At 36.4% G+C, this 23,090-nt stretch overlaps 1 protein-coding gene across 2 annotated transcripts in view; it reads right to left on the reverse strand.

Annotated features, from left to right (window-relative positions):
• Window positions 1–23,090, reverse strand: part of UNC13C (unc-13 homolog C) — a 564,606-nt gene that overhangs the window by 342,047 nt on the left and 199,469 nt on the right. For both annotated transcript variants that reach the window (XM_039254229.1, XM_039254228.1), the window contains one exon: window positions 2,939–3,158. In XM_039254229.1, coding sequence (XP_039110160.1) covers window positions 2,939–3,158 — 220 coding nt within the window. The remainder of the gene's footprint in view (window positions 1–2,938; window positions 3,159–23,090) is intronic.

Consider the following 23,090-nt stretch of genomic DNA (forward strand, 5'->3'; position numbering starts at 1 on the left):
CAATGTATGGGTTTTTTTTTTTTTTTGGTTCTTTATCAATTTAAAGCTACCACTATAACTGTCATGGTGAGTTCCTTATGGGTTATACTGACTTCATGCAGGTCACAAATAGCTTTTCCATTAGCTACAGTTCAATTCTTTCATCACCAGATTCTGTTTCCAAAATAAGAACTAAATAAGTTTTTTAAAATAGCAGGCTACTAACAAGTTATTAAGGAAAAAACAGGTGGACTCTGGCTACTGTCAGTGGCCTGACACTGAGGGAGGAAGAATAAATCAATTCTCTTTTTTCAAAGACCAATCCACTTCCCTTTGGTGTGCTCTGTTTCTATCTACTACACTACACGGTTTTCACCTTTGGGCCAAGAAGTTAGTAAAGTGTAGGAACCACTGAGTAAAATCAGCTAGACCGGCACAGAGGTAAGGTTGCTTGGGGAACTTATCTGACATTTCCATGCATCTCTGTGAGAAAATACTGGAGCAATGAGTTGGGTTTTCAATCATCATTAGCTAGACCTTCCAACTCTGATCTCCCACATTTTTATATTTTCTCCTTTTCTTCCATTTTAGGCATACATGGAAGTATTTTACACAGGGTGTGTCACCATTGCAAAATTCTTGCTTAAAGCAATGAAAAGAGAAATTTCTTAAGGAAGTGTCACTGGTTCTGTAGGGAAAATTTCAAATATTATTGACAGTTATTGTGAAAAATGGTGAGGCTGAATTCATATACTTGCAAAACCTCTTTCTGTTCAATGCGAGTATGGATTTTAGGGAAACCGTGAGGAGTTATTACTAAAGAAAATATTGCCTTCCCAGGGCATTCATACCCACCCTCATTTCTCTCAACTATTTTTTTATTATATATATATATTTTTAATATATCTTTAAATTTATAATGTATAATGAGGTTACTGCATAACCTCAAAGAAAAACTTAATTTAACCAACATCTGTCAATACATCTTAAGAAATGCAAATAGATTATAAAAATGCTTCTCAAGTCTAATGAATGAGTGACATCTTTAGTCTTAAAGCACTGAAGATTAAGCTCATTTCTGAGGCATAATGTACATCTTTTCATTAACAGATTCAAGTCATTTGTTTTTATAAGTTTATTTATTTATTTTGAGAGAGAGCAAGAGCAAGAGTGAGTGAGTGGGGAAGGGGCTAAGAGAAAGAGATCCCAAAGCAGGATCTATGCTGTCAGCACAGAATTCAACATGGGACTCTATGTCAGGAACCTAGAGATCATGCATGGCCTGAGCCAAGATCAAGAGTCAGATGTTTAAACCAACTTAGCCACTCAGGCACTCCTCAAGCCATTTGTTTCTGGATGGCTGTATTTTTCCTGTTTTCTCAAATACCACAACCCTAATAAACTTATTTCTTAAGATGCCTGTTTACAACTCATTTTTTCAATAAGTGATTGAATTTTAAATGGATTATGAGATTGTGCAAATTAGTTAAGTAATGTTGAGACCATCTCCCTTCCTTTTAAGCAGCTATACCTAAATATGTTTTTTATTTCTCAAAGAGACACTACCTATTTTGAAAAAAAAAATGCTTTCATTAAACTATCATTAACAGCCTCCATTTGATCTGATTGCTCTATGTAGGAAGAATACTAATAAAATAGAGAAAACTGTAGAATGTGTATGACTTACTATAAAGCCAGCTTTGACAGCATTTCTGACTTACTCTTTATTTTGACATTATTCTCTGATCCCCCTCAATTTTAGGTCACCCACGGTATGCATCCATTGGTTATAATCATATAAACAATAAACAGAAAGGACAATATTTAGTCATGAAAAAAAACATTTGCAAATGAAAGTCCATGTTGAAGTACATTTCTTTGGTGATGTTTTTTGTTTATTTTTGTTTTTGTTTTTTCAGTAATTTAAGGCCAGCATCCACAATCAAATCAATGCAACAGTGAAGTCTATAATATTTATTTTAGACTGTGAAGTTTTAGCATTTCTGGACCTAATCAAAAGTATCAGTATATATAATTTCTTTTGGAAGTTGAAAATTTAAGATAACTTGTAATAAAGGTTGAAGTGACACATACCTATACAGAAGTGTAAAAGGATGGGGAAGCCATTAATATTCACTGAGCATCTACTATGTGCCAGACTGTAAGCAAAGACTATCTCATTAGGTCTTCTCTATTACCCTTTGTGATAAATTTTATTATTCCTGTTCATTTGGTGGGGTAAAATAAAGCCTTGAGAAGTTAAAAAAGTTGTCCAAGGTCACATATCTGGTAAGCTAAATGTATCTGATATTCAAACACAAAACCTTCTGATTCCAAGAATATAACTTTTTTAGGTACACACCAAATAGGCTTCAAAAATAATTCAGTTTATTGTAATCAAAGGGTGTGCCTTCTCAGGCACCTGGGTGGCTCAGTCGGTTAAGTAACTGACTTCAGTCCAGGTCAGGATCTCAAGGTACCTGAGTCTGAGCCCTGCAATGGGCTCTGTCTTGACACCTCAGAGCCTGGAGCCTGCTTCAGATTCTGTGTCTCCCTCTCTCTCTGCCCCTCACTCACTCACACATTCTCTCTCTCTCTCTCAAAAAGAAATATTAAAACGATATTTTACAAGGGTGTGCCTTAGTCCTTGTTTGAAGAATTTTACACACTTCCACTTGCCACAAAAGGCTATTAAGGGATGGAGTGACCAAACAGGTCAGAAGCTACTTCCATGTTTTCTACTGGGCAAGCATACAATTGTTCATTCTGAACAACCTAAATCAGAGCCCAGCACTATGGAAGCACATCATTAACAATATAATGTGATGGGTGGTATGGAATCTTTGTTAAGTAGGAGGGGTGGGGGGTGGAATTGCTGAAAACCATCAAGAGCTGCAGGGGCCTAATCTGAACACATGTAGGATCAGCGTACATGTCTTCAGCCTAACTAGGTACTCACTCTGTAAACAGTCAGCGTTTAGGAGGTCCTGACACTTTTCATGACACTTCACTCCGCACTCCAAACACTTCATGCCTTGCCGGGCAATGCCCCACAGGAGTCCTTCACACTCGTAACAGTAGGTGGGTGTTGTTGCCGTCCAAACCTCAAAATTGTGAGGGGTGGTGGAGGACATGGGGTAGATCAGTGCCTGCAAGGTCTTCTTGAAGACATGTATTTTCTGTAAAGATAAGTTTCAATGCCAGCCAAGTGAGTGTATTTCGAGAAATTCAACAAAGAACAATTTTATCACTTTTCTTGGAAAATATTATTTTGAAAGAGCCCCTTAATTATTAAGTAATAATAGTAAGCACAGTAACTCTGTTCACTATTCTTTTCTCAGTGTTCTAGGGCCCAATTCATCGTTAGAACACAAAGTACTCCCTTATCTTCCAGACTGGATTGGGTTCCACTGCTGTGCAAGCTTCTTTAATAGCAGCAAGTAGATCTAATTACTTGACAATATCCACACCCCTGCTATCCTGTGGATTCCATGAGGCTAAGGATTATGAAAATCTTGCTCATTGCTACGTCACTGGAGCTTAACCTAGTCTTTGGCTTGATATTGGTGCTTAGGACATATTAATATATATAATTTATATATAACATTCATAATACATATATATTAGATATATTACATATTACATACATACAATATATTGCATAATATATATTACATATATACAATATATTTATATAGTATATTTTACATATACAAAATATATTATACATACATATTACATATTATATATATTATACACACATGTGCATACATGCATACACACACATACGCACACACATGTATGGTAACATTGTGAAGTAGATTCAAAAATTCTCAGTGCTGACTCTAATGCCCCAGAAACATCCCCACCCCTCTTTTGCATCCTGCCAGGGTCTCCTTCTTCCCTGACTCTGTACTCTCCCAGATACTTCAACACTTCCCAGCCCCAAAGTAAGCTCTATTTCTTTTGCAGAGGACTGTTTTCATTGCCTATTCTTTAAGAATGAAGTCACCAACGAATGATAAGAGAGCGCTAGTAGTAGGTAAAAGTTATATGTGACATCCTCCCATGGTAATGGCAGTATTTTAAAGGGAGGTAATTTTTCACAACACCTGGAAGGATTCTCAGTGACAAGTCACTGGTGGGATAGAAAAATTCACTGAATGAGTAGCCAGGAGACCTGAGTTCCCTAGCATAGGGCCGATCACATGACATTTAATATGGGTTTCTTTCGGCCCTATTTAGGGCCAATCTTCCATATTTCTCTCTTTAGTACCTAACAGTGCCTATCATTGTCCTTGACACATAGTAGGGGTACAACACATATTTTGTGGAATGAATGCTCTGCTACTTAGAAGTCTTGTAATCTACAGAGAGACTTACAAACCTTACTTTTCTACCCTACCTACCTATGTATCTGTAGTATTATTTTGAAGATCAAACTGTATGATAGTAACAAATGTATTCCACAGACTTCAAAATACTGAATAAATACTATGTGGTAGTATTCATAGTGGATTTTCAAAATACCATGATAGGTTGATAGGAAAAAGTCTTGTTTGGATCAGTCCTTCTCTGTGTTTTTCATATCTAACAGTGCAAGTAACTTCTTGAAAGAAAGACTATCACTCTCTGAAGTAACATTTACAAGTAATTTTACAAAACTGCCTGATACATAATGAATGGATATTTACATAAATCCTGTAGGAGTCTAGCATTTACATGAAACATTTATATTTTTCATTAATCCTTAAATGTCATTTCAGCATGCCATAGTGTTGAAATGAGCAACTGTCCATTATTCTTCAATTTCACAGTATGGGAACAGCACATTTCCCTTTATTAGGATACTCCCCTCACTGTGTGTTTTCCCAGAATGTCTGATAATGGTACTGGGATATTCCCTGCAGGGAGTTAGGCTTCACTAAAGTTTTTTCTAACTTTTGAACAGCAAGATCCAACTTTGCTACTACATGAGTGTCTGCTTGAAGCTTTTTATACTTCATGTGGGTCTATAGAACAGCAGTGTGATCAAATAGAGAAACTATTCAAGTGGGAGACCCCCATATACAGAAAAACAGTTGGATGCACCCTTTCAATAAATAGAGACTTATCCAAGTAATCTCTGGCTTCATTTCATAATAAAGATGTCTTGTCTTGAAAATTAACTGCTAAGAGTTCTTTTAGAATTAAAGTATGTATTATTCATCTTTGCTTCCCCTTGCACTGCTTAGCAAAGTGTTATCATCAATATCATTAAAGTAAATTGAATAATTCACTTTAGCGTAAGAGATTTTCAATCAGCCATCCGTAGATAGTTTCCTGTTCTAGCTGGGCTGAGGTGTGTGTGTGTGTGTGTGTGTGTGTGTGTGCGCGCGCGCTGTAGCATTTTTGGTTTAGCTAAAAAACAACTGGAGAATTTAGTAACATTTGCAATCACATCAGGTAATTTGTTCCCTTTAGTAGGGAAAAGTAATTCTAACTCAATAGAACACTAGGTGGGAATAGTGTGCTAATGAATTTAAGTAAAGAAAAACTTATCAACTTAGAAAGTAGGGTTGGGTAAAGGGTTGTTTTGAACATGAATTTATCCACATATTTTAAGATTAAGTAAATGGTTCATATATTTTCTCCAATACCCTATGACTATTATCTTTTTTATTGAACACAAATGATATGTAGTCAGCACTCTACAACATTGAGCTCTAGTAGGAGTAATAAATATAAGGGATAGTTCCTAAACTATTAAACATACTGGAGAAAACCAAATAAAAGACAGTTCTAAGTGAGAGCTGAGAAGTTTTCATTGAAACGTTTTGTTTGGCTGGATTTAGAGAGCCGTTATCCATTTCATTAAAAACAGAGTGAAGCTAATTTCAAACAAACAAACAAAAAGATATATTGAAGATTTACTAGACAACACATTGAAAATCAACTGAATGGGACATTAAAACAAATCAAACATTTAAAGGCTGGAGATGGTAGGGGCATCTGGGTGGCTCAGTTGGGTTTCTGACCTCAGCACAGGTCATGATTTTGTGGTCTGTGAGTTCAAGCCCTGCACTGGGCTCTGTGCTGACAGCTTGGAGTCTGGTGCCTGCTTTGTATTCTGTGCCTCCCTCTCTGTCCCTGCACCTCCCCTGTTAACTCTCTGTCTCTCTCAAAAATAAATTTAAATTTTTGTAAAAAAATTAAAACCTGGAGAAACTGAAGAAAATATAGTACATATCCTCAGTCTGAGGGAAATGATAATATGCAACTTTTTCACTTGTGATTTTGGGGATATGAACATGTCTATCAAATTTGAAAGTTACTCTAAAAAAATGACCTATGCAAACAGTTCTTACTGAAGCAAAGTATAAGATGCAAGGATGGTCTATTTAGAAACTCAGGAAATGAACATCTAGGAAAGCATGTAAAAATATATCTCATAAGAGGGATTCTTACTCTCATGTGAACACTGCATCCTGGGAAAACAAGATACTTTCTTAGCAGCAAAATAAGACCAGATCAAACAAGATTATAAAAACAACCAAGAAGAGAAGAGTTCTGTGGAATAAGGCAAAAAAGACAGGGTAAGGAACACTGAACAAAACAAAGAGAAACCCCAGAAGTAGCCATCGACCATGGGAGATGGGAGTCTGTAACTCACCATTAGGAGTTGGCTTGAAAGGAAAAGAGACCCTTTTTAAAATGTAGTTATGTTCAGTAGGTAGAAAGATAATTAGGTACAGTTAATAAATAGGATCCTTGCTAATGTGAAAGCATGAGACTTTGTATGTTATCAGGGGAAAGCCTACGTAAATCCAGATATATAGAGAAAGTGATCCTAAGAAAAAGCAGAGCCCTAATCTACTGTGATTAGGAAGCAAGGACAGAATGAACTCAGTAAAAGAGAAGACTTGCTGCTAATCTATTTTAAAGGATTCTAAAATTTCCAAATCTTCCACAATAAACATTTAATACTTGCTACAAAATATTTTCATTTCTTAAAATATTCTTTCAGTCACTGTAGGATCAAGTTACATTTTACATTCAATAGAAGACTCTTGTTTCTATTTGGCAGAAGACAAATGATGCTGGTATTTATCAGTGTGTATATATGTTTTTCCCCCTCTTCTAAGAGTCACAAAGCTTTTGTAAATCACGTTCAACACTTCAAGAGAGTGACTTAGAAAATAATTCTCATTGCCAAAAAACACTGCTGGATTTTCCCCAGACTAAGTAAAAACAAAGCATCGGCAACAGTAACAAACAATCTTATATGTCACTTTCCTCTCCAGTATGTATTTTCTAATTCTAACAAAATGGATGCACACTGTGAAAATAATTCATAAAACAAAAAAGCACTAAAATAAAAAATAAAAAGTTATTCAATTTAATTTTTGAAAGTTAGTCATGGTTTATGTTCTTTGAGGATTTTTTTCTATTAACATATAGAAGGTCACACTTAGGTGATTAGGAATAAAGCCTGTAAATATCATTTTTATAATACTGAAGTGACTGCAGAAAAAAGAAGGAGACTTTTATTTTGTGAAGATACTGTTTTATCTGTAGAAATGAGGGTAAGGAATGTTTTGGCTCTGATAAGCCTCTTTAGCCAAATACAGTTTACAGATTTTAAAGGAGAGGATACTTATATCTTAAGCAATGATTTTGTTAAAAATCTGTCCTCTAATAAACTGGAATCTAACGTGAAATACTCTAATATATCACTTTTTGAACAATTAGGACACACAAAAAATGAATTGTCTTTTTTATTCATAACTATATAAGAAATTTAAACTAAGCTCAAGAAATAAAGCAATCAGGCTTCCTGCCAAAGGCAATGACTAGTGTTTTTAGGACATCAATATTCCAATCAACCAACTGTTAGTACAATAGGAACAAAGCATGTCTACCTCCATTTGCTGTACACCTATTCTCTTTTCCTCTACTATGTTAACCAGTGACTCAACTAATGAAGTTCTATTTTTCTCATTATAATGTGGGTTTTCCTCAAGGGATTATGTAAACCATGATTTTCCTATCCTCAAAAAATTCACATTTTACTAATTACAAGAAAAAATATGCCTATTTTTTGAAGCATTATTCTTGTACCTTGCTACGTGCTTTGTAGAAAAAAAAATCTATTTGCTGTCCTGTAGGTATCATTTCACTATTTCTGTACAAAACCATCAGAATGATTTGCAAGAGCAAAGATTAGATACAATGTGACCTTTGAAATTTGTTATAAACAAGAAGAGAGAACAATGGTATAATAAGTTCCTGAGTATAAAAACAGCTTAATTTCAAGTCTGATTTACTCATGAGAACAATCATCACATAAGACTGATTAGAGAAGCTAAAGTTATTCAGGTAAAACTTCTACCAGAAAAGTGCAAACAGAGACCAAAAGTTATGTGCCTATCCTTGGAAAAGTGTAAGTAATTTGTTTTTACTTATATTGTTTTTTTTAACAGACACCAATTATCATTGACCTAAGTGACTTAGTAAGTCCAAATAAAGATAGTGAATAATGATAAAGAAGATGATTCAATAATTAAAGAGGAGTTCAATATAAGATAGTCCTATTATGACTGAAAACCTGACTGGGAAACAAATTAGGGTACATTTGTCATGTACTGTATTTGTCACTTTTCTCCAATTCAAGCTTTCAATGATAATGTGAATATAATTACATAAAGTTCTAAAGACTCCACCAAAAACCTCTTAGAATAAACTCAGTAAATTTGTAGGATATAAAATCAATATACAAAGATGTGATACATTTCTGTACCTGAATAACAAATTATCAGGGAAATGAAGAAATGAATTTAATTTACACTTTTATCAAAAAGAATAAAATACCTAGGAGTAAATTTAACCAAGGAGATGATCTATGCACTAAAAAGTATAAGATACTAGTGAAAGAACTGGAGAAGACACAAATAAATTACAGATACTCCATGCTCATGGGTTGGAAGAATGCTATTAAAATGTTCATATTACCCAAAGCAATGTATAGATTCAATGCAATCCCTATGAAAATTTTACTGGCAATTTTCATAGAAATAGATCCAACAAACTTAAAATTTGCACAGAACCACAGAATCCTGTATGGAGAACACAATCACAAGAGAAAATAAATGGAGGCAACACACTCCGATTTCAAAATATATAACAAAGATACCATAATCAAAACATAATTGTATTGCATAAAAACAGATCAATAGAAAAGAAGAGAGTCTAGAAAAAACCCCACACATATATAGTCTATTAATTCATGAGAAAGGAGCCAAGAGTATACAATGGGGAAAGGACTGTCCCTCCAAGAAATGTGTTGGGAAAACTGAAAAGCCTCCAGCAAAGGAATCAAACTGAACATGATCTTGTAAGATACACAAAAAATTGTTAAGAAATGAATTAAAGACTTGAATTTATGAGCTGAAACCACAGACTCCTAGAAGAAAACATAGGGGGCAAGCTCCTTGACACTGATGTTGGTGATGATGCTTTTTGGATTTGACACAAAAAATAAAGGCAACAAAAGCAAAAATAAGTGGGGCTACATTAAACTAAAAAACTTAGAGTAAAAGTAACCATCAACAAAATGAAAAGACAATATGCTGAATAAAAGAATATTTTTGCAAATCCAAATCATATATATGACAAAGAACTGAAATCCAAAATATATAAAAAACACATACAACTCAATAGCTTGAAAACAAATTGATTAAAAATGGGCCGAATATCTAAATATTTTTCCAAATAAGATACATATATTGCTGAAAGATACATGAAAAGAAATTCACTATTGTCAATCTTCAGAGAGATGTAAATCAAAACCAACAGATAAATCCTTACATCTGCTAGAAACGCAGTATTAAACCACAAGCAGTTACAAGTGCTGGCAAGGATTTGGAGAAAAGGGAGCACTTTTGCACTGTTAGTGAAAAGGTAAATAGAAAACAATATGGAGTTACCACAAAAAATTAAAAAGAGAACTACCATACAGTCCAGAAATTCCACTTCTGGGTAAATTATCTGAATAAAATAAAGGCATTAATTGAACATATACTTCCATGTTCACAGAAGCATTATTTGTAACAATAAAGACACAGAAACAATCTAAGTGTCATTTGAATGGATAAGAAAGTGTGTGTGTTTGTGTGTGTGTGTGTGTGTGTAATGGAATATAATTCAGCTATAAGAGAGTAGAATCTTGCCATATGCAACATGGTTGGATCTTGAGAACATTATGCTAAGTGAACTAAGTCAGAGAAAGATAAATACTGTATGATCTTACTTATATGTAGAATCTTAAAAAACAAACAAACAAACAAACAACAAAAGTCAAGCTCACAGATACGGATCAGTGACTGCCAGAGGCAAAGGATGGTAGGTGAGTAAAATTTATGATGGGGATCAAAATGTATAAATTTCTCGTTATGTAACAAGTAAATCATGGGTTATAAGAAACACTATGGTAACTATACTTAATAATAGTGTATTGTGCATTTGAAATGTGATGATAAAAATTCTCATTACAAGAAATAAAAAAAAGACACTATGTTTGGTGATGGAAGTTACCTAAACTACTTGGGTTGATTATCTCACCATATATACAAATGTTAATTCATTGTGTTATACACCTGAAACTAATATGTTACAGGTCAATTATACCTCAATAAAAAAGTATATGTAATAATGGAGACAGTATGAGATGAGTAATTTATTCAATATAAGAGACCAAAACAAATATAAATTCATTCACTGCAGAGTAACTTTTGCCATTTTAATGTGGAAAGTCTATTTTTTTTAACCACTTGGAATAGAGACAGATAATCTTTTGAAATAGACCATGAGTGATTAGAAAGAAGGGCTAGGATATTGTAGAAATAAGAGAGGGAAGGAGGTGGCCATCTCTGTTAAAGGAACTCCTTTCACTATCCTCTTGTGTAAGCAAGCAAAGCCAGTTGTAGAGTCATGGAAAGTGGTATGGTAAATGCAGGTTCTGATACAAACCTGTAACTAATATTTACTACATACTTATATGTTAAAAATGGTTGAAGTGCTGTCCATTTGTTATCTCACTGATACCCCCAACAGTACTCTAGCATCATTAATATATTTGTTTCACAGGCTGGAAACCTGATCTGCCAATGTGGCAGATTGAGTTGATACAGCCTACTACAGAAGTGTTGGAAAAAATATTTTAATATGTAAAAGCATTCAAATGAAAGAGTCTCCATATGCTTGAGGGGGAAAAAACGTACTTACTGCTAGAATTAAGAAACTTGATTCTATGGAAACCCAAAGGATTTATCTTGGATCCAGTTAAAACCCATGGGCTACAAACTTGTGGTTTACAGACCATTTTCTGATATGACATTTATACTTGCCTTTTATTTAATGTTAGCATTGAGGGCAGTAATGAGAGATTAAGTATTTTCAGATCTTTTTTTTCAGGACAGAGTTATTAACTTTAAAGTTTGAAGACGAAAGAAGGAAGGAAGGGATGGAGGGAGGGAGGAGGAAACTAAGACAGCCTTAAGCAGTGACACATAATCATCTACCTCAGAGAGCAGATCCAAAGTGTAAAGATCATGTGATCAGCACACTGTAGGATTCTAGGGATAGTAAGGTGATAGCAATACTAACATCTACTGCTACAGGAAGGTGCCATGAAAACTCAGGGATTTCCACAAATACTTAGGATCACCCACCTCAAACACCTGTGAAAGCACTGGAAACCTGTCTGGTAATTTGAGCTCCATTTCTACAAGAAGCTTTTTATAGATGAAAAGTGATTTAACATATACCATAAAAGATGTTGCTCTTTTTTTTTTTTTTCAAGTGGTCGCTAACTGATGCTTTGAGATGGAATTTATCTTTCATACATGGGCACATGGTTTCTCCAGACTCCCCAGGCAGCAATTTTTTTTTTTTAAGGTAATGAAGACTTTACTGCCAAGAGGGAAGAGGTGCTAGCCACACCCCACTCCACATCTTTCTGCCCTGTCCTCTATCACAGCATCTACACTTGGTGCCACTGCTTCCCAACTCCCACTTCTTTCCTGAGGAAGGGAAGGGAAGGGAAGGGAAGGGAAGGGAAGGGAAGGGAAGGGAAGGGAGGGGAGGGGAGGGGAGGGGAGGAGAGAAAGAAAAAGAAAGGAAGGAAGGAAGGAAGGAAGGAAGGAAGGAAGGAAGGAAGGAAGAAAGAAAGAAATGAATAGCCACTATCTCTGATGAACATAGATGCAAATATCCTCAACACAATTTTAGCAACCTGAATCCAACAATATGTTTCTAACAAAAATGATTCACCATGGTCAAGTGGGATTTATTCCAGGGATGCAAAGGTGGTTTGTAATTCATAAATCAATCAGTGTGACAGATCACATTACCAGGAGAAATCATTACCCAAATACCCATTACAGTGATTTTGATATGGGTTAACTTAATGCTCAAAGCATAAAAATCGTCGCCGATGAACACACTCTTTTAAATTAGTCCCTTCTCGAGGTCAAACTTTCACTTTTCGCAGGAGACATGATACTCTACATAGAAAACCCACAGACTCCACTAGAAGCCTACTATAACTGATCCAAGAATTCAGCCATGATGCAGGGTACAAAATCAATGTACAGAAATCGGTTGCATCTTTATACACCAACAATGAAGCAACAGAAAGAGAAATCAAGAAACGGATCCCATTCACAATGCACAAAAAACCATAAAATATCTAGGAATAAACCTAACCAAAGATATAAAAGATCTGTATGATGAAAACTATAGAAAACTTATGAAGGAAATTGAAGAAGACACAAAGAAATGGAAAAACATTCCATGCCCATGGATTGGAAGAATAAATATTGTTAAAATGTCATGACTACCCAAAGCAATCTACACATTCAATGCAATCCCAATTAAAATTGCACCAGCATTCTTCTCAAAACTAGAACAAACTATCCTAAAATTTGTATGGAACCACAAAAGACCCCGAATAGCCAAAGTAATATTGAAGAAGAAAACCAAAACGGGAGGCATCACCATCCCAGACTTTAGCCTCTACTACAAAGCTGTCATCATCAAGACAGTATGGTCTTGGCACAAAAACAGACACATAGACCAATGGAATAGAGAACTCAGAATTGGACCCAAAAGTGTACAACCAACTAATCTTTGACAAAGCAGGAAAGGGTATCCAATGGAAAAAAGAAAGCCTCTTTAACAGATGGTGCTGGGAGAACTGGACAGCAACATGCAGAAGAATGAAACTAGATCATTTTCTCACACCACGCACAAAAATAAATTCAAAATGGATAAAGGACCTGAACGTGAGACAGGAAACCATCAAAACCCTAGAGGAGAAAGCAGGAAACAATCTCTTTGACCTCAACTACAGCAATTTCTTACTCGACACATCCCAAAGGCAAGGGAATCAAGAGCAAAAATCAACTATTGGGACCTCATCAAGATTAAAAGCTTCTGCACAGCAAAGGAAACAATCCTTAAAACTAACAGGCAACCGACAGAATGGGAAAATATAGTTGCAAATGACATATCAGATAAAGGGCTAGTATCCAAAATCTATAACGAACTCACCAAACTCCACACCCAAAAAAGAATCCAGTGAAGAAATGGGCAGAAGACATGAACAGACACCTCTCCAAAGGGGACATCCAGATGGCCAACAGACACATGAAACGATGCTGAGCATCCCTCCTCATCAGGAAAATACAAATCAAAACCACACTGAGATATCACCTCACGCCAGTCAGAGTGGCTAAAATGAGCAAATCAGAGGACTCTAGATGCTGGCGAGGATGTGGAGAAACAGGCACCCTCCTATGCTGTTGGTGGGAATGTAAACAGGCGAAGCCCTTGTGGAAAACAGTGTGGAGGTTCCTCAAAAAATTAACAATAGAACTCCCCTATGACCCAGCAGTAGCACTGCTAGGAATTTACCCAAGGGATATAAGAGTGCTAATGCATAGGGGCACATGTACCCCAATGTTCATAGCAGCACTCTCAACAATAGCCAAAACATGGAAAGAGCCTAAGTGTCCATCAACTGAGGAATGGATCAAGAAGATGTGGTTTATCTATACCATGGAATACTGTATGGCAATGAGAAAAAATGAAATCTGGCCATGTGTAGCAAATTGGATGGAACTGGAGGGTGTTATGCTGAGCAAAGTAATTCAGGCAGAGAAGGACAGATACCATATGTTTGCAAGTATAGGAGGATTAGGAGGAACTTAATGGAGGACCATGGGGGAGAAGAAGGGGGAAAATAGTGAGGGAGAGGGAAGGAGGCAAACCATGAGAGTCTCTTGAATGCTGAGAACAAACTGAGGGCTGGTGGGGGTGGGGTAGAGGGGAAGGGGGGTGATGGGCATGGAAGAGGACCCTTGTTGGGATGAGCACTGGGTGTTATATGGAAACCAACTTGACAATAAACTATTTAAAAAATAAAATTAAAAAAAAAGAGAAATAATAAAAAATATGTAATCATCTCAATAGATGCAGAAAAAGCATTTTATAAATTACTAAATTTGTTCATGATAAACACTCTCAATAAACTGGGTGTAGGGGGAACATACCTCAACACAATAAAAGCCATATATGAAAAACCCACAGATAACATCATACTCAATGGTGGGAAACTGAAAGCTCTTCCTCTAAGATCAGGAACAAGACAAGGATGTTCACTTTTGCCACTTTTATTCAACATAGTAGTGGAAGTTCTAGCTCTAGCAGTCAGACAGAAAAATAAACAAACAAATAAAAAGCATCCACACTGATCAGGAAGAAGTAGAACTTTCAATATTTGTATATAACATGATAGTATATATAGAAAATCCTAAAGCCTCCATCAAAAGAAATTTATATTAGCAACGATAATTTGGTAAAGGTTACACAAAATTCATATACAAAAGTCTGTTGTGTTTCAATACACTATTAATGAAGTATTAGAAACCGAAATTAAGAAAATACTCTCATTTACAATTTCACCAAAAATAAAATACCTAAGAATAAATTTAAGTGAGAAAGTGAAAAACACATATTCTGAAAACTACAAGATACTCTTGAAAGAAATTGAAAAGGACACAATGGAAAGATGCATCATGCTCACAGATTAGAATATTTTTTAAATGTCCACACAACCCAAGGCAGACTACAGATTGAATATAATCTCTATCATAACAGCAATAGTATTCTTCACAGAACTAGAAAAAATAATCCTAAAATTTGTATGGAACTACAGAAGACCTCAAATAGCCAAAGCCATCTTGAGAAAGAAGAACAGAGCTGGAGATACCACAATCCCAGATCTCAAGATACACTACAAAACTGTAGTAATCAAAACAATATGGTACTATGGTGCTGAAATAATAACAGACACCTAAATCAATAGAACAGGAAAAAAAGCTCTAAAATAAACCCACAACTATAAAGTCAACTGATCTATGACAAAGAAAGCAAGAATATACTGGGAAAAGATAGTCTTCTCAGTAAGATATGATGGGAAAACTGGACAGCTACATGTAAAAGAATGAAACCTGGACCACTTTTTTTATACTATGCACACAAACAACAAAATTTAAAGACCTAAATGTAAGGGCCACCTGGGTAGTTCAGTGGGCTAAGCTTCTGACTCGATTTTAGCTCAGTCATGATCTCAGGGTTTATGAGGCTCTGTGCTGACAGTGAGGAGCAACCTGTTTGGGATTCTCTGTCTGCCTCTCTCTGTACTCATATACTCTTCCTCTAACCATAAATAAATAAATAAATAAATAAATAAATAAATAAATAAATAAATATTTTATTTAAAAAAGACCTAGAGGTCCCTGCGTGGCTCACTTGGTCATGATCTCATGGTTCAATGAGTTTGAGCCATAAATCAGTCTCTGAGCTGACAGCATAGAGGCGGCCCTTGGATCCTCTCTCTTTTTCTCAAAAATAAACAAACATTAAAAAGGAAAAGATCTAATGTGAAACTTGAATCCACAAGCCTCCTAAAAGAAAACATAGGCAGTATTCTCTTGGACATCAACTTTAACAACATTTTATATATCTGTTTCTTGAGGCAAGGAGAAAAAAAGTAAAAGTGAAATCCTGGGACTACACCAAATAGCTTATGCACAGCCAAGGAAACCATTGACAAAACACCAAGACAACCTACTGAAGGAGAGAAGATATTTGCAAATGATATATCCAATAAGGGGTTAATATTCAAAGTATATAAAGAACTTGTTTACTTCAATACCAAAAGCAAGTGACCAAAAGCAATTGAAAAAAATGAGCAAAGGATCTGAATAGGTATTTTTCCAAAAAAGACATACAGATAGCTAACAGACACATGTAAAGGTATCCTATGTCACCATCCATCAGAGATAATCTGTTGGGAGCCATCCTGAGCCCACTAGTCGAGAAAACTGGTGAGGTTAAAGCAAGTTATCACAGTCTCTTGCTAACCAGATGACGACTGATATCCACCCTCACTCAATTATTTCTGCTTGAGCACTGACCCCCTAAGGTACCTTGTTGATCAATATCAGGAGTGACTTATCTCCTTATTCTGGCCCTGGTATGATGATTGCATAAAGACACCAAAACTGACAGGACAGAGATGCCTGCCCGGTGATCAGAAAGAATCTCGGGGCTCTCACTCCGTCCCTTGCCAACACAGTCCATCCTTCAGAGACCCCTGGACCCGGCCGGAGCTGGACTCCAGCAATAATCAAAACCACAATGAGATATCACTTTACACCAATAAGAATGGCTGGTATTAAAAACAAGAAATAATGAATGTAGGTGAGGATGTGGAGAAAAGGGAACCGGCATGCACTGTTGGTAGGAATGTAAGTTGTTGGAGCCACTGTGGAAAACAGTATGGAGATTCGTCAAAATTTAAAAATGGAACTACCGTATTAACCAGTAATTCCACTACTGCATATTTACCCAAAGAAAATAAAAACACTAACTTGAGAAGATATATATATCCTTATATTTAATGCAGCATTATTTATAGTAGTCAAGATATGAAAGCAACCCAAGTGTCCGTCAATAAATGGACAAAGGAGTGGTATACAAAGATACCCACACACATAATGGATTACTTGTCCATAAAAATGAATGAGATTTAGCCATTTGCAACAGCATGAAAAGACTGAAAAGACTTTGTGCTAAGTGAAATAAGTCAAAGAAAGACACATACCATATGATTTCATTCATATGTGGAATTTAATAAACTAAACAAACAAGCAAAGGAACAAAGAGAGAGAGAGAGGCATGGGGTGTCTGGGTGGCTCAGTTGGTTCAGTGTCAGACTTCTGCTCAAGTCATGATCTCATGGTTCATGAGTTTGAGCACCATGTTGGGCTCTGTGCTGACAGCTCAGAGCCTGAAGTCTGCTTCAGATTCTGTGTCTCCCTCTTGCTCTGCCCTTCCCCCCACCTCACACTCTGTCTCTTTCCCTCTCTCAAAAATAAACATTAAAAAAAAGTAAAGAAAAGAGAGAGAGAGAGAGAGAGAGAGAGAGAGAGAGAGAGGCAAACTAAGAAACAGACTCTTAACTATAGAAAACAAACTTAAAGTTACCAAGGGGGTGGGGGTGGGAATGGGCTAAATAGGTGATGGGGGTTAAGGAGGACCAACTCCTTAACAACACCAGATGATGTAGGAAAGTGTTAATACTATATTGCAAATATGAAACTAATATTACACTGCATGTCAACTGGAATTAAAAAAACCTAAAAAATGATGACAGTGACAAAAATCAAATGAACATACAAACAAAAAACATACCTTGTATCTCTTCTTAAAAATATTATTTATTTATTTTTGAGACAGGGGTAGAAAACAAGAGCAAGGGAAGGGCAGAGAGAGGTAGACAGAGGTTCTGAAGCAGGCTTTGTTCTGACAGCAGGGAGCCCAATGCGGGGCTTGAACCCATAAGCCAGAAGACCATGACCTGAGCTGAAGTTGGATGCTTAACTGACTGAACCACCCAAGCCCCTCTACCTTGTTTCTCTTAAACAAAAAGAAGACACTAATGATTGTGAGTGGAGGTGGGTGGGGAGATGGGTGAAATGGAAAAACATATTAAGAGATACAAACTTCTGGCTATAAAATAAACAATTCATAGTGATGAAAAAAATAAAGCACAAGGAATAGAGTGAATAATATTGTAATAACATTGCATGGGAACAGATGGTGACTACACTTCTCCAGGTAAACACTGAGTAATGCACACAGCTGTCAAATCAATATTATATACCTGAAACTAATATAGCAATGTATGTTAATTATATGTCAATAAAAGAAGTTGTAAAGTATTTTTATTAAACATTTAGGAAACACCTGCCATATTAAACAGCATAGATCATTTTAATCCATTTCTTTAATAAAGAAAACTCAATCTGCACAAAAGGACCTTGAAAAAGAAAGTAAAAAAAAAAAAGAGGCACAGTATATTTTTAAAAAGTAATAAAACTAAGCTCAAATACATTACCATAAATGTAAATTGACAGAGTCCACCTTTAAAAAGACAAATTCTCATATTGGATTGAAAAGTTAACTCTGTGAGGGTTGCCTGGGGGGCTCAGTTGGTTAAGTGTCTGACTTCAGATCAGGTCATGATCTCACATTACATGGATTCAAGGCCCGCATCAGCCTCTGTGCTGACAGCTCAGAGCCTGGATCGTGCTGTGGATTCTGTCTCTCTCTCTCTCTCTGCCCCTTGCCTGCTCACACTCTGTCTCTCTCTCTTAAAAATAAACATTAAAAATATTTTTAATAAAAAGAAGAAAATTAAGCCTTGTGAGGTAGAAATAAAACACGTTAAGACTTAAAGGGCTAAAAATTTCTATCAAGGAAATATTGACCCTATCAATTTGGTATAGCTGTATTAATAGCATAGAGAACATACTTTAAAGAAAAAGCATTTTAAGACATTAATAAGATTACTACCAAAATTGAAAGAAAATTTATCAGGAATATAGAAGTCCCAAAATTTATGTACCCAACCAAAAAAAAAAAAAAGAACTCATATGGGATATTTACAAAATTTGAGCCAAACTGTTAAATAGTCAATTAAATGTTAATCAGCAAATACATATTCCATGTCCTCTGAAAAGAATACAATGTAGTAACAACAATAAAGTTCATATGGCTTGTCTTTGGGAGAATAAAAAAACACTCTAAATTGAGGAGATAAAATATTAATCACTGCATTTTAAACAATTATTTTTCTCTTCCTAAAGCTGTCATGGATACACAGGTATATATACTGTTTCTTCAGTTTTTTTGCAAATATTCTTTTATATGTATGAAATAGGAAATAATAAAGTCAAAATTAGTGAGCTATATATTCAACTCAGTATGTTAGATAAGTATCTTCAGGGTAAGTACAGAGAATAGAAGATGAACCTAAGTAAGAAAAGAAATGTTAATAGAAAAAAAAAACCAGTATGGAGTCACCAAAACACCAGAGAAATCTCTTGCAGTATTGATTTAAAGAGAGAGAGAGAGAGAGAATACAAATAAGGTAAAAATGGCACAATCTTTTTTTTTAATGTTTATTTTTTAGAGACAGATTATGAGCAGACAAGGGCAGAGAGAGAGGACAGAGGATCTGAAGTGGGCTCTGTGCTGACAGCAGAGAGCTTGGATATGGGGCTCAAACTCAATCACCATGAGATGATGACCTGAACTGAAGTTGGACACAACTGACTGAGCCATCCATCTGCCCCAGCACAAACTTTTAGAAGTCATATAATTATAGGAAAAATTTGATGGAATTCGAAATTTTAGGGGGGAATAAAGGACAACTTTCTGGAAAACGTATAAATGATAAAAACTGAATCAAGAACAAATGTTTAAGGAACATGGATGGAACTATTATATTAAATTGATTCGGTAATCAAATAACCATTCTCAAAAAATTTACCCAATGGTTTGAGAGGCAAGATTGTCCATCTTTCAAGGCATAGGAACACTGACTGTACACAAATCATTCAAGAGTAACAAAAAAGACCGCTTCCCAACTTATTTTACAAAGCTAACTTATTAATGCCAAAATTGTTCAAAGACATAGGCGTTTTAATTATGAACATAGATGCAAAAATCTTATGTAACTAGCAAACATCTAAAAAAGTCAAGGCCAAGAAAGTTTGAGTAACTTGCCCATGTTCCTAAAACTAGTAAATAGTAGAGCTCTAACTATTTCAAACCAAAGACCATGCTCTTGAAGAAGGAGAGATGCAGGGCCAGTAACAAGACTTATAAACAAGAGAACATCTTTCAGTTTGTGATTACTATGGATGTCCACCCTGGAATCTGACCCGCAGCTGCGAAGGTGACAGGGAGGCATGGGACTAACCACATACTCTAGAGACCTCATTGTGACTCCCTGTTCCTCTTTCCTCTCTTCCAGCCGCTCTGGCTGGCAAGACATTTTTTTCTTTTAATTCTCACAAACTGTGAAGAGAAGTATTATTACTTTTATTTTACAAATGAGGTGAACACATCTTAAGGAGGCAAAGAGTACTGAAAAGAAATGAATTCTCAGAGGCAATAAGAGGTAGAGCTGAAATTAAAATCCAGACCCCTAGCACTTCAGTTCTCAATTATGTGGTTTGAAATAGTTCCTGTTCCTGAACAGGAGTCAGAGTACTTGGCCATCGTGGGAGCCTGCAGCTTCCTGAGTGAACCACAGGCACCAGACAGGTATTTTAACCTGCTTCCTAATTCTATGTCATCTTTCCAGTATTATGCTAGGAATGGGGCCGGGGTCTGATCTAATTATTCCCAGACCTAGTTCTTGTAAGTCTCTTTCATTGGGACCAGACCCCGGTATTGAGAAGGACCTCTGCTCATGTAGATAAATCATACTTCATGAGAACTGACACTTTTGGAAGCAAGCCAGTAGACCAGCCTCCTAAACATAGTTAGATATGAATAACTAGTGTAGAATAAGGAGGGTTCTAGAATCCCTTTCAGGCTTGGTGATTTGCATTCCTCGCTCTACTTGAGTGCCCCATAACCCTCACTTGACACTGTCAATTGAAATACTCCCACCTTTTAGAAGCATTTACTATGACCTGTAGCAACAGGGAGTCCAAAACATGGTATCTCATCTCCCCTCTCACTGCACTGTAAGCCTCATGATGGCAAGGATTTTTAGCAGAGTTCTTCACTGTCACATTTCCAGAATCAGAAAAATGCCTGACACATAATAGACACTCAACTTACTGATTTATTGAATGGTTTTACTCTGATGGTCCCACTGATGGGGCCTAGGAAAGTACGAGTCTGTAAAAACAAGCAACAGGGGCGCCTGGGTGGCTTAGTCGGTTAAGCGTCCGACTTTCGCTTAGGTCATGATCTCGCGGTTCGTGGGTTCGGGCCCCGCGTCGGGCTCTGTGCTGACTGCCAGCTCAGAGCCTGGAGCCTGCTTCAGTCTGTGACTCCCTCTCTCTCTGACCCTCCCCTGCTCACGCTGTCTCTCTCTCTCCTAGAAATAAATAAAACATTAAANAAAAAAAAAAAAAAAACAAGCAACAGCAGGATACTACAGTGTCCGGAATACTACTGTTGTAATACATGGATACTAGAGTGTTACCACTTCTTGTGTCATTAGGCCAGAGAGAGATGTTCAGAAATGATGGTCCTTAAGGGCTTTTGAGAGTGAGATTTCAGCCTTAACAGCTCTCTGTGGGTGAGCTGGAATTGGTGATGGATGGGGGCACCTGGCATTGCTTCACCCAGTGCTCACAGGGTGGCCACAGAGGTGGTGCTGGCTGACCCACTGTCATCTCACATCAAACTCTAGAGTTCTTTCCTGTCTTGGAAGAGATGACTGAACTTTTTATCATACATCTCTTTAATTAAAATGGATGTGCTACTTGGGGCGCCTCGGTGGCTTAGTCGGTTAAGCGTCCGACTTTCGCTTAGGTCATGATCTCGCGGTTGGTGGGTTCGAGCCCCGCGTCAGACTCTGTGCTGACTGCCAGCTCAGAGCCTGGAGCCTGTTTCAGTCTGTGACTCCCTCTCTCTCTGACCCTCCCCTGCTCACACTGTCTCTCTCTCTCTCTCCTAGAAATAAATAAAAACATTTAAAAAAAAAAATGGATGTGCTACCATGTAGTATTTTCTACATGGCAAAGCCGTTTTCCTTTATGTAAAGAACATGTATTTCATGTTTTCATATTAAAGGTGCCTAAGAAGACTTTCAACACCAAAAAGTGGGAATTACTTGCTTCAGCATTTATGTTAGTTGCTGATGTAATGACTTAATGCGACAGCTTGTCAAGAGTGACATTTAATAGGCCTGTTGTGCAGAAGTCGTATTTCATTTACTTTTTGAGATGTGGGCCCCAGGGAAATGGGCTTTATGAATTTTGGAGAGAGCTGATGAACTCTATTCATCCACCCAACACCCACACAGAAAAGTCTTTTACATAGCTCTTGTGAAACTAGAGAAATACAATGTAAGCTTAAGTGGATGGACAGTAGATCAATGACTAATTTAACCATAAAGTGAGGGTGTGCATCCTACCTAGGGCTGCAGAAGATGTAATAGCATTCTTCTCATTTCTATTGTTTTCCTATTAACTTTTCATATGAATTAATATTTGTGGTTCAGACCAAATACTCTCTTTACAAAAAAGGAATAGTGTAGGAGTTTAATGATAAAAACTCTTAACCTTGATTACTCCCTCAAAGGCCTAAGACTAGACACTTCAAGACCCAGCAACCAACATCGTGCTTTTTCATATACCAAAGGATGTTTAATTTCTTTTGTATCCAAACTATACTCAAATATTACATGGCATCACAAATCTAATAGATAAGAATAAGACTCTTAGGAAGCAGTCAAATTTTTTAGTCCTTTGGCACAATAGAATACGTTTTAATTTGTTGTAGCACCCAGATATTCAAATGGACATATTTGTTTTGATGATATGTACTGGGCTGGGGAGAGTTTGGGATAGAGATTTAGGAAACTAGCTTTTGGGTTCAAGATGACAATGACAGGAAGAAACTGTGAAATATACTTATAAATAATGGTGTTAAATGCCAAGTGTATAGAGATTTATAACAAGTATTATCAGTGG

Source organism: Hyaena hyaena, unplaced genomic scaffold (assembly GCF_003009895.1).
Source record: "Hyaena hyaena isolate Hyena2069 unplaced genomic scaffold, ASM300989v1 scaffold_479, whole genome shotgun sequence".
Lineage (NCBI taxonomy): Eukaryota > Metazoa > Chordata > Mammalia > Carnivora > Hyaenidae > Hyaena > Hyaena hyaena.